The sequence below is a fragment of the Columba livia genome, chromosome 2, assembly GCF_036013475.1.
Source record: "Columba livia isolate bColLiv1 breed racing homer chromosome 2, bColLiv1.pat.W.v2, whole genome shotgun sequence".
Taxonomy (NCBI): Eukaryota; Metazoa; Chordata; class Aves; order Columbiformes; family Columbidae; genus Columba; species Columba livia.
This window is the reverse complement of record NC_088603.1, coordinates 51,557,041-51,570,342: the sequence shown is the minus strand read 5'-3', so window position 1 is coordinate 51,570,342 and position 13,302 is coordinate 51,557,041. Positions and strand designations below refer to the sequence as shown.

The 13,302-nt window shown below is 39.1% G+C and overlaps 1 protein-coding gene across 2 annotated transcripts in view; it reads right to left on the bottom strand.

Moving 5' to 3' along the window:
- Positions 1–2,153: 2,153 nt before the first annotated feature.
- Positions 2,154–13,302, bottom strand: part of DCLK3 (doublecortin like kinase 3) — a 30,321-nt gene continuing 19,172 nt past the window's right edge. The window contains exons 3-5 of one of the 2 annotated variants that reach the window (XM_065051853.1): positions 6,421–6,553; positions 5,345–5,512; positions 2,154–4,482 (exon numbers count right to left, since the gene is read on the bottom strand). In XM_065051853.1, the coding sequence (XP_064907925.1) occupies positions 4,286–4,482; positions 5,345–5,512; positions 6,421–6,553 (498 nt within the window). In that variant the 3' untranslated portion in view covers positions 2,154–4,285. The remainder of the gene's footprint in view (positions 4,483–5,344; positions 5,513–6,420; positions 6,554–13,302) is intronic. The other variant, XM_065051854.1, reaches the window with a different exon arrangement.

Genomic DNA, 13,302 nt, shown 5'->3' with positions numbered 1-13,302 from the left:
TCCCTCTTTCACCCTACAGCAAAAACTTGCAGTAACAGAGATATGGGAAATACACCTATAATACCAGTCAGAACAAAGATGGCAGATTTAATGGGGTTTCAGTTCAGCTATTGCACAGAGTAGCTAAACAAATCTTCAATAAAGAAGGGTCCCAGAATAAAAAAGTCGGAGTGTCCACATCCCAGAGGAAACAGAGTCTCTGCTGTACTGCCAAGTTTCAATCACGAGTCTCTTGGGCACACACTTTTAAATATTAGGTGACTAAAGATACAAGCAAGGACCAAATTCCCGTTGTTCATTTTAAGGCAGTCAAGCACTATGCAACATGAACTGCTAGTATCTTTCAGGCACCTTCAGATGCCTAAATGTTTTCAAAAATTTTTGCTCAGTTCCTGCGCTTGCCCCATTTCTATTTCCCACTGCTAAGGGCAGCATGTTCTCAAGAAAAACATATTAATATGTGAAGATTTTACCATCTTTCAGTAATGGGATTAATTAGACTGTCATTACAGGTAGATGACAGTAGGACAGATGATAGATCATAGAAAATAGGTAGGTGAGGTCTAGGATCAATGAAACGTAATAGCATACATGAAAGTGAAGAAGTTGACTTTGGCAGAAAAATGGAGGGGAACATCCAGGTACCGTTTTATCTTTAGACAGCGAAAACCGTACCACTGGAGAGAGTTACTACTTAGTTTGTCAGTCACAGGCAGTCACTAAAAGCCTGGACTTAACATTCTGGAACTCCTAATAAAGTCAATGAAAGTTTGATGCACAAAGCTGGTAACATTGGCTTCCAAGGATGCTCAAAATACTTCATAGGAATCTTTGATCTCTAAGGAGTTACCACAACCTTACACGGACCCCAACAATCCTGCATTGACCACTTTTTTCACTACTGTCATTTAAAGCCTTGACTAATTTTAAATGCTGACCCAGTAATAAATAATTTGGGGGGGGGGGAAAGGCAACTCTATGAGGCACGTGTCACTAGGAAATGAAATATTGTCGACCCAATTCTATGTTTGGATCTTGGTGTCTCAGAAGTCAGAGAAGTCTTACAGTTAGGGCAAGAAAATATGAGACAGTGCTTAAAAACTGCAGCCAACTAGAGAATAGCCAAGTCTGTGGTTAAAGATGACAGAGAGTCACAGTCTCTGGTTTCTAAAGAGAGAAAAATTTTGGAATAGTCAATGCCAGATAGTAATTAAATAACCCTGAAATAACTAGAACTCAGTCAGGATCCATAGTTGTGAGACAGGGATCAACCAATACCTTTAATAGGCATGAAAGGCTTCATACTCGGCTGATTTGCAAAAGCTTCCAGAAAACAAACTGGTTCTTCCCTTCTGTTGCCTTACACCTAGCAAATCCTCTGTAAGTGCATCTTATTATTGAGGTCTGCAATATGAATTAATATCATCTTTTGCACTTAGTTTTTGGGAGTATTTTTGTTTTTCTTGGTGGTGCATTCTGACTTTCTTCCTCATTAGTATGTAAAGAATTAGGGACACTACAGCTTGTTTTATTTTCAGTGGAGTATAAGTTCATATGAAAGCATAATCACAAAGATTTAAAGAAGGGAAAGGAGGGCTATTTCTTCCTCCTGACAAATCAGAAAGAACTTTCTTTCTGTGAGACTTTAACCTTCCCCAGCCTTGAGCTTCTTCACATTTCCTATAGACAAAGGAACCAATCAAGAAACGAAAGACTAAGGGGAAGATGCCTCCAGAATCCAAGGAGACAGTAATCATTAGAAAAAAGAAAGAAAAGGGGGAAGGGAAAAGGGAAAAGAGCAAAGGGAGGAGAAGAGGCAAAAACCCTGAGAAGTGCCTGGAAGCATTTTCAGCCTCCAACCTGAAGGAGGAGGGACTAATGCCACATGTTTATTAGCAATATCAGCAAACCTGTTCCTCAGCACTGCCACAGCGGTATCTGTACTTACAGATGCAATGCAGTAACAGCACAGTCCATGTTTAGCCTGTCTGGGACCCCGAGAACTTGGAAAAAATATAATTACTTTTATATTCATTGCAAGCAAATTCTCCACCTTCTGCACTATGAATAAGGCTGTAGGCAAGTTCTTAAAGCTGAAAAAGGAAACTTGTAACACAGTCCCCAAGCTGTCAGATTCATTGCTGATAAAAGTATTCTTTTTGTCACTTCAAGCTTTATTCCTAAATGACTATATTAAAAATAATTACAAAATATAATATTGCAAGTCAGAAGCTATTTTTCCACAGTTTCCTATTCAAAATAGACTTAAATTAACATAGGAGAATTTATTACTATTAGTCAAACACTACATAATGCATTTAAAATAGGAGGTTACACATACCCTTAACTCAGGAAAGCACTTAAATCCATTCTTGTTTTCAGGAAAATGTAAAGTTTTCCTGACTCAGGGCTTCTAAAGCAGACGTATCACATATCATATAAATACTACTTGGGCATACAGTAAAAATTTGACCGGTTTGTTCCACAAATTCTTGAACACCACAGCAAGTCTTATTCCAGTATGTATTAAAAATAAACCAGCTTAATTGAAAGTGCAATTCTCCTTTAAGAGCCAAGTTGTCTCTACTTTCATACATCATTCTTGCAGCAAAACTGTCACAAGTTGAAACAGAAACATGATGAAAGTACCCCACACTTTTTGGTAATTCATGAAGTTCACATGAAATATTAGCACTCAGCAAAAATAATATTCTGGTTCATACAGTTATGAAAATGTTCTACTGGTTTTGAAATGCTCCAGACGTTTCTCATGAAATACACAGAGCAGCTGCTCTGCAATTGTAAAACACCCTCATTCATTTCTACAAGCTATGAATTCAATGCTAATACCACAGATATTTTAACGTCAATATTATTTGCTAGCACATGGAACCTGTGGACAAAGCATTATAAAATGGACAACCCAAGCGCTTTTTGGATTTTATTAGTTAACCAAAAATTCTGAGGTTCAAAGCTGTTTTAGGTCGTGGCCCTTCTCAGGACCGTATTTTTTCCCAGCAGGATTTCTTTAAAACCGCATCCAATCAAATTACAAAAAACAAATGCAATGAAGCATCTGACACTTCCCCTGGGAGACCCTTCCACAGCCAACATGTTGTTATTTTTCCCCAAGTTGACTTTTAATGTAATTTCATCCCGTTGCTCATTCTCATGGAAGCAAGGAGAAAGAGCCCCCAGGGAAGGCGAGAGGGAGAAAAAAAAAAAAAACTATAAACTACATTGAAAAAGTGTATAAAAGCAATTCAGCTATGAAATGTGTTGATGAAAGGGGAACCATGAAGGTAAGGGTTAACTTAAGTCACAAAAGCAGCTTCCCGGCTTTCTCTTCTCCATCAGCATGGAAGAGCCACAAGTGCCATGGATGTCTTCTAAGAAAAAAATAAGTATGCAAAAGCACTTGGGTTATCATTCCATAAATCCACCTTTGGGAAAAAAAAACAAAGTTCTCTTAGAACTGCTTAACTTCCTATGTCCCAGAGTAGGATAAAAAGCACTTTGAAAGTTATTATTACAGTCTCAAAAAGGTATGAGCCATGATACCTTCCCTCTTCTCATAAACAAATGAAGCTCCCATACTACACAGTACCACCATCATTTAACAGAAACATTGTGCAGTCTATTGCCCCGTCCCTGAGAACATCCAAAGAAAGTTGTTGGCAAGGAGGATATCATAAAACATCTGATTTAGTCAATAAGGATTTTTCTTCCCTCACAACTTAGTAAGTAGTATCTTGCTGCTTATTTAACATATCCTACAGCTAAAAAAATTTATTCTTTTAATTTCTTCACCTTCTCCATTGCTAGCAGGAATTGGTGAAAAGACAGTTTAGAGATTTAGTGCAGGATGTGTACACAGACAGCTATTTTGAATACATTATAAACACAAATTATAAACAGAACTCCTGGAAAATATGACACAAAAAGAGACAAGAGAAGAGTCATCTCTAGTGTCAGCCACAGAAGCAAATATTTGTCATGTAAAACAGATATACATTTTGTAATGTAAAAGCCCAAATCAGTAAAGAAAAATAATATATATCCTCCAGGAAATACCTAGTCCCCACTGCTGTCAGAGAGACTCCCACCACACAACATCAGAGGGAGGTGGATGCAAATTTGATCTCTGTCCTTCTTCAGAATCTCAGAATAACAAAAAAAAAAAAATTAAAAAAGGCATGGTTATATACTAAGGGCCTAATTGATTTAGAAAACTTAAACAATTTGTTAATCAATAACACAAAGTCTAAATGAGCTTGAAGAGATTTCACGTGTCCTCATCTGTAACTTCCTTTCGGCGCTGGGCCCGGAAATGTCGCTCAATGTTTATTGTCACTTCCCTCTGCAAATTCCTGCTGTTCGTTTTTCCAGCTGTTCTGATCCAAGGGTGCTGAAGTACTTGCCGTGCCGTGTAGCGCTTCTGGGGATCCACTATCAACAGCCTGGTTATGAGGTCTTTTGCTGCTATTATGATAGAAAGAAAAGGAAAGTGATGAAAAGAACAGTGGTGTGATGATGCTGACATTTATATCTACACAAAATATCCTTCTTTTTTTCTTATTAGTTTTACCATAATGACTCTTGTGACTATCCCCAGGAGCTATTCTAACAACTGGATTTAGAACTAGCAACAGGATATGTTAAATCTCCAGCACGTCTTTTACTGATATCATTCGCCCCTTCAGAAAGAGAGGAGAAAGTGAAGGGAATTTAATCTTGAAAGCACACTGAAGGCATAAGGATAGGTGCTCAAATTCATGGGAATTAGCATTGAGTATGCTGTCCCTCAAGGAGAATAAAAGTCACAGAAGGCTCGTAAGCATGTGGTTTTTTAAAGACTGTACAAGAAAAGAGGGGTTTTAGGGTTTTGAGTGCACAACAGACACTGTACTAGCCTGTGAGAAGGAAAAAACTACTACATGCAGACCCCATTGATCTCAACAGAAAATCCACACTGTGTTCTGCAGAGCAAGGATTTCATTCTCAGCTTTTGAGATTTCTGTGTACATATTCACAATCTAACAAAACCCTGGAGGTTATTTGGGTACCTTCTTCTACAGAGACAATTCATATAAGCAAGGTGAGGAAAATCCTTGCTCTTGCCTCAGAAGGGAGCAATCAATTGAATTCATCAGACCTAATATTCAGATTCACAGCCATCAATACTACTAGAGGACTAAATTCACATTTAAAGCAAACACAGAACTACACAAAAAAGACCTGTAAGACACACCCAAGTTCATTGAGCTCACTGTCCTGAACAAAAGGGAGTTCTTCCCACTCCAGTCAGTCACTTCTCAGATCTGCTGTACATGCTGAATCTTACCTGCAGAAATATTGTCCCAATATGGGGAAAGGAACTCATAGTGACCCAGCTGTATGATCTGAAACAGCTCTTCTTGATCACGTTCCTGACTGCGAAAAGGGGGAAACCCACAGAGCAGAATGTAAAGGATCACACCAGCTGCCCACATATCTACTTCAAGCCCATAGCCTAAGGAAGAAAAGACAAACCAAAGTCCTGTTTTAGAAAGAAAACTCACAACTGGTAGGGAACTGTTTGTTTTTCATTCTGTTTTCCAAGAAACAGAAGCTCTGCTCAGTTTCTCAAGCAGATGAAGTCAACAGAAGAATAAGTGCCTGGTACACAGAGCTGAGCTGCTCTGCCTGTTAATAACACAAAAGCTCTCACAAAGTGCCCCTCTTCTTCATGTTTCACAAACACTGGCTCACAGGGCCAGTGTCAACTGCAGATTAATTGAGAAAACACAGAATATATTTCTAAAATAGTCCTCCCTAGATTCCCTTCAAAAAAGTACTAAGAATGTGCCAAGTTTCCTTTGAAATTGGGTATAATTGGAGACATGCAACCCAGCTCCACAGAACAAAACACAGAAATAGCTTTGCTTGAGTCACCAACAAAATTCATTCCTTTCCAGTTCTGAACCTTTTCGGATATGAAATCTCCAAAATGTCTTCTGATATGTAATGAGCTAAAACATGTTTCATAAGTTTAACATACACGTTCACGATGTTTTTGCATCACTACAGGCCATGGGAAGTTGTTTGGGTTACAGTCATGAAATGGAGATGACTACCCTCAGGTTGCAGCATGAACTTTTGCCCGTTTACCCACTTCAGCAATTACTATCTATGATATCTTATGGCTTGTCTGCTTGGAAATCAGTGTTATATTACCATAGACATTAATAATGCAAACATGACTGATGTTGTGTCTGTCAAAAGCTAAAAGGTTTATTTTCCTTTCACAGATTACACTGCTAGCCAACCCCCACCCTGCAAAGACATATCAGTAGGTTGAAACGTTCTGGAATATTTTCATGATTAGAAAGTTCAGAGTAATTGTATGGTTTATGACAAATTATAAATATATACACTCACCCTTCTCAGCAAGTATTTCAGGGGCCACATACGTTGGTGTTCCACACACAGTAAATATGGGTTTTGTAACCTGCTTTGCAAGGCCAAAATCTGCTAGTTTCAATGTAGTAGTTTTATCTGCATTATGCTGCACCTATACCAAATGAAATATACATATATTTAGACCAGATGCTTTTTAAGACAGAAAAAGCTAAAGGAAAAAGTTACTAATAAACAGAAAAAAGTTGTAATAACAGTGCCTTCAAGTAAAGCAACATGAAATGGAAACAGTATTCAGAAAGCGGGTTTTTTTTCCTCCATATACTAAGCAATAATGGAAAAAGAAAATTTCACTCTACAAACTCTGGCACACTGTAATATCCAAGAAATTAAAAGAAGACAAAAAAATAACCAAGAGTCAGTTAAGCATTACTGTTTCCTCTTGGGGAAGTAAACTCTTCCTTTCCCGTGGGAAAGCAAAGAAGAATGCTGTGGGTGTCGTTATGCCTAAATGCAATATTACGAGGTAAGCTACTGACTACAATGTCACTTGAAAAGCACATCTCCATCATACTGGTCTAACAACAAAACAACCAAACAAAAGCTTTACTTTCTTTGCAAATTACTCTGCTACTGCACATGCTGCCCTGAAAATAAATGAGTCACAGTCATCATATAGTAAGAGCTGGAAAATGGATCCATGCAGAATGTCCTCCTAAATGAGTCAGCAGCTCCCATCTCTTATATCCACCTGGAAAGTAATCAAAATACTTCTTCCCATTTTAATTTTGTATGCATGGGTCTTTAGCATTAATTTGTACCGCAGTTAATGAAACATTATTTTAAGAAACAAAATATGTCAATTACATAGTGAAACTGAATGCACCCTCAGCAAGTTTGCAGGTGACACCAAGCTGAGTGGTGCAGTTGACACACCTGAGTCACGACATGCCATCCAGAGTGACCTGGAGAAGCTCAAGAAATGAGCCCATGCAAATCTCATGAGGTTCAACATGGCCAAGTGCAAGGTCCTGCACCTGGGTCGGGGCAAAGCCCGGTATCAATACAGGCTGGGGGATGAAGGGATTAAGAGCAGGCCTGAGGAAATGGACTTGGGGGTGCTGGTGGATGAAAGACTGGACATGGGCCAGCAAGGTGTGCTTGCAACCCAGAAGGCAAATCCTATCCCGGGCTGCATCACCAGCAGTGTGGCCAGCAGGTTGAAGGAGGTGATTCTGCTCCTCTGCTCTGACCCCACCTGGAGTCCTGCATCCAGCTCTGGAGCCCTCAGCACCAGAAAGATATGGCCCTGTTGGAGAGGGGCCAGAGGAGGCCACAAAAATGATCAGAGGGCTGGAACATCTCTGTTCTAAGGACAGGCTGAAAGAGTTGGGTTTGTTCAGCCTGGAGAAGAGAAGGCTCCGGGGAGACCTTATTGCAGCCTTCCAGTACTTAAAAGGGGCCTATAAGAAAGATGGGGACAGACTTTTTAGCAGGGCCTGTTACAACAGGACAAGGAGTAATGCTTTTTGAACTAAAAGAAGGGAGATTCAGGCTAGACATGAGGAAGAAATTTTTTACAATGAGGGTGGTGAAACACGGGCACAGGTTGCCCAGAGAGGTGGTAGCTATCTAGCTGAAGATGTCTCTGCTCACTGCTGGGGGAATTGGACTAAGTGACCCTTAAGGCCCCTTCCAACCCAAACTGTTCCATGATTCAAAGGCCAAGTCACAAAGAATGTTGCAGTACAATTAAATGGAGCAGTATTCTTAATACTGATGACTGATATTCAAATATTCTTTAAGAAGTAAAAAAGGTCATGAATTTGCTTTAAATGAAAAATAGTCTGTATCTAGAACATGAGGAACAGATCAGCAGTTCAAAAGTCTACAAGGAAGTCAAGGAAATCTGGACATCAGTTTTGAATGAACAAACTGGAGTACATTGCAATAGGTATATGCCATGCTTTAACACTTCATACTTTGCCATCAAACAGTGCTTAAGAAAGCCAAAAATTCAGAATGGTCCCTATCACAAGACAACTAAGGGCACAGATGAGACAAAATCTGCTCTCCTACATCACCAGCTGACTAATGCCTATTTATCATCCTTATGGAAATTTCAAGCGCTCATCCGATTTTGATAAAGCAATAAGTTTTTGGGGTTTTTTTGTGGTGTTGTTTTTTGGTGGCTGTTGTTGTTTGGGGTTTTTTTCAAGAAAAAATATTACATTCCAAAACAATACATCATGGCCTACTAATCCCTTTTAATCTTCTTTATAGAAAATATAAGCACTCTTCCAGTTTAGATCAAGCAAACCATTTGGGTTTTTTTCTTTCGAAGAAAAAATAGTTTTCAGTATGAAACTGAAGATAAAGTTTACTATAACCATTAAGTCAAAACTTCTGAAGGATAAAGGTAAACTGTGACAGCTATTTTCTGTTATATTAGTAAACTTAATGATGATTTTTGTTATGATGCACTGTGAACACAACACCTGAAAAACAAAACAAAACAAAGCAAAGCACCAACCACCACCATTTCAAAAGTAACAGTTACTTTCTAGAGCAGCATCTATCCACAGGATTTACACTCTAACAATAAAGGTAATAGTAGTAGAATGCTACAAAAACTCATCATTGAAGTACACAATTTTATATGCACTATGAAAACTGGAGCACCAATATATATTCCTATTGCATAAATAGAGCTTTTAAAATTATATAAGAAAATTATGTCACATGGAATTTCAGTTAAGAACCTGCATGCTACTCTACTAAGGCAAATAATACTGAAATGTTTGTAGAATTTTTTAGAAATCATCAGGGAGGTGGGGAGGTCAGAGAACACACTGGTCTTAATCCCAGTCCCAAAACAGCAGGAAATGTCTTGCTCTGTAAAATACACTGTTGTACTTTTTTTCTTTTATCAGGATGCTCGACTCCCAATCTCTCATTACAGCACCAGGTGGCAACACTACACCATCTGTTCTTCCAGGACAAAACCACTGAGTTTTCCTTTTCCTTAACAACTGAACAGGTAGGAACAGCATGCACCATGGGTATATTTTCACAGGTTTATGACAATCATTTCAAAGACAGCATGTAACCTGTCAGCACACTTGAAAAACCTCAGCATCTTCAGTAACACTATGCTCAGAGCAACTCAAAAGTCAGCTGGGAAAGGGTGAGCATTCCCTTCATCGCCAGCTTTGTTACTCTCCAGTCTGCCCTTCCATCACCTGGCATCACCTTGAGCATGCAAATATGCTTCACGGTAGAAACAAAAGCTTCTCAGGTTGCTTTTACTCCTTCCTGAGGCCAGACTTACTCACAGCAGTATCAGAGAAAAGTGCAACCTGCTCAAGAGAATTCTAGCCTCTGACATCTATGGTAGCTGTCCTGTGAAATAGGGAGAACTAAGCAAAAACGGTAACATAAGATGAACATACTAGCCTTACTGTGACACCCAAGAAACAGCTACTACTGCCTCTGCATTCAAAACTACAACAAATGGTTCCAAAGGTCCATTTTAAAATGTTGCCCTGTCCTACCTGCCTACAGAGCTAACTGAGAAACAGAAGACCAGCATGCAGTACGATTTCTATAGAAAACCAATTTATGCAACACAACTACTTGTATCCCTCAACAGCAAGGGAAGCCAGTATCTGTTAGTCCTGGACTAAAGGCAGTCAGAATTGCTCACTACTGTCAAATCCAGCATAGCAAGATAGTATTGTCTGAGGACTTCTAGCTATCCCAGCCATACATCCAGGAGATTATAATATACTATTGAAAAGCCAAGAGCCTCTTCAAAAAAGGGATTAATTGATCATTTCCTTTTCTCCTGTCTGTTGATGACTCTTAGCTCTTCATGTCCTTGTTTGTTTTCATATCTACTTTATGAAATCCATCAGGGTGATTAAGAAGATTATTTATAGCATTAATATTCCTCTGCATGCACATATATACAGTAGCAGAGATTCTTCATCTAGACGTCACAAAAGCAAGCTAGACCATTGGACATTTTATATATTAAAAAGAGTTAAACAAAAAGCACTGCTTACACATTTGAGTTTCAGACATCCCTTGCTTCTAACTAGAAGAATGGCTATGAAAAAATGTTACAGAAAATTCCCTGTGTAGGTTCATCGTACTGAAAGCTCTTGACAGGTTAAGCAGGATTTTAACCCAAATGTACTTGAAAACCTCTGACAGCACTTTGTGTATATGTAAATACTGTCATAAAAGCAAAATTAAATGAAAGAAAAGCAACACTTGAACTTCTCATACATATATGAAAACTTGAGAGGAAGGGCAGAGTGGGGAGAAAAAAACTCAAATGCATAAAAAGCTATAACTCTTCTATTATCTATAAAGATGAGTGTTAAACAATTACTACATTAGCACATTTGAGAAGAATACAAGGAAATGAGTTTATAACCACTAATACAAGCCAGCCCCCCAGAAAAGCAGGCAAGGATGTGACTTTTGATCTCTTGCAGCTCTGATTTGGAAAAAAATAACAAAAAACCACTACAATTTGAAATCAATTTCTGACCCACAAGTCAAGAAATGCTAGCACCTGTAGAATTAAACTGTCCCTTAGCTAAAAACTGTGCTAGTAAACTCTGCTCCTCCAGGTAGCATTAAATAAGTGACTGGTTTCTTTTGTGGGACCAAATATATCATATGGTGTAGCAAAGGTTTTATTGCTGAACACCTAGTCCTGAATCAGGTGAGTGTGTTAACAGATGGGAGGGAGTCAGAGCACCTGTCTTCACATCAGCTGTCAAACAGATTTTGTTTTTGTAGCACGTGTCACCACCCTCCTGTCTCACAGCTGCGCTGCAAGGAGTCTGGTCATTGTGGGCACATGCAGTAGTAAAAGAGGGAGGGGAAAAACAAAAAGAAAGGTAATGGCAGACTCTTACAGAAGTTTATAACTAGAGGACAGTTCCATACGAGGAACAGTCATGCAGTGAACTAATAATTAAACTAGGTTTCCATCTCTTTCTCCTGTCAATAATTTTACAACTTACTACACATCAGAGTATATTTCCATCTTTTCCTCTGTAGGGACAGAAAGGGTTTTCCTTCTTTCCCCAGCTACTTATTTTCCTGAAACTTACAGAAACTCTTTTTCCCAGTTCACTGCTTCTCCATCAGCTCTCATGGAAATTAGCCAGTATGTTCAAAAGTCATAAGGAACAGTGTTACATTCTCACACAAAGTAGGTGTACAGTAGCTAAACACATTTCCTTAGTAAAAGAGACCAAGGATCTCTTCCATTTCCCACTTGCTGGAAAGGGTAAAGGAAAAACAGTTGACAAAAATGAAGGACAAGATTCACCTGACCAAAAGAAGACCTCAGAGTAGCACAAACAAGTCAACATCCCAAAAGTACATACCTACTTGTGTCCTCTGTGTATGAAGAAAGTCAAGAGGGACCAATTCAGACTTAAACATCCATAGTGTAGGAATCAAAAGTACAACAAGAGGTATGCCACAAACAAGGACATCCCTGCAAGATGCCAGCCTTTCCAGCAATGTGCTTCCTCTCCAGAAGGCTGCCCCCAGTCCCTGACCCACCAATAGCAGATAAATCCATGAAATTTGCTTCAGTACTGACTGTTGTTGTTCAGCACCAGCTTACGTTAACATCAGTGGTAGCTCTCCACCCTACTCTGCTGCTACTGCTCCAAGCACTCCAAGGGGTTAGAGGCAGCACATTAAAAGTCAGAAAGCCAGAATCTTGGTCAAATGGCCTATATTTATAGGGATGCTTATTAGATAGCAACATGAGCTATCCAACGCTATCAAGAGCTTACAAAATCATTTGGCTTGTTGAACAGACTGACTTTTTAAAAGGATGCTGTATGTAAATGGTATCTAATACAGGTGTTCACAGCCAATTAGCAGCAAGGTGAAACTGGAACAGGTACAATTTTCTTTCCCACAGTGTTTCGGTAGCACTGTTCTCTCTCATATGACAAAATACATACAGGCTGAGGGCCACTCTATCCTTGAAAAATATTTTCTGACTATCAAAACAGGCAATGTGATTATTTCAGTGCTACACAACTTTGCCACTGCCCAGCAATCTCTGTTCTGCAGTGCTGTGAACTAAATGTGAAAACAACCAGAACAGACCTGTATAGTGCCTCTCTTCGCTTACCTGCATCACTGTGATGATTACATATTATAGAGAGAAATGAAGCATCTGGTCTCAGGTGTTCCAGGTGCACTAGCTTATTTTCAGAAAAGAGGAAGGAGCAGAGCCCGGTTCAAAATGGAAAATTAGCTTCTGGAAAAAGCCCTGCAATTCTAAGTGACGTTTTGTTCTAATGGCAAAACAAGGCATGAAGGTAGGACTCAGATGCAAATTTCTTCCTTCAAACCAGCCACTTTCACTCACTGTCTTTTATTTACACATATGCCAAGGAATTTCATCGGACTAAGTAGGATACATGGCAGGACTTCATGTAGATGTTACTGGTTAGTCAAAAGGCTTGAGAGCAAACCTTTCAGGCCCAGCCTTGTTCAATCTCTGCATGTCGTACAGGCAACACTGTTGCTTTTCTCCAGATATTCACACTGATTTATACCAAAAATTAATTCCCTTAAAGAACTGAATGGCACATAGGACTAAACAATCTATTGCCTCTTTTTTTTTTTTTTTTTTTTTTCCTGGCTAAGTATGACCTTCCACCAAATTTGATTTCTTAAGAGACTGGCAAATATTTGGTGTCAGGAAATTCGGAATTCTAGTAGAAGCCACTAACACAATTAGCAAGGAAGAGTTGCTAACTGTTTCTGTTCTACAATGGGTGTCTTGTCAAGTGTGAATACTGCAAACATTTCTGTGCATATTCACACATTTGAGTAACTCTGCTGACTTCA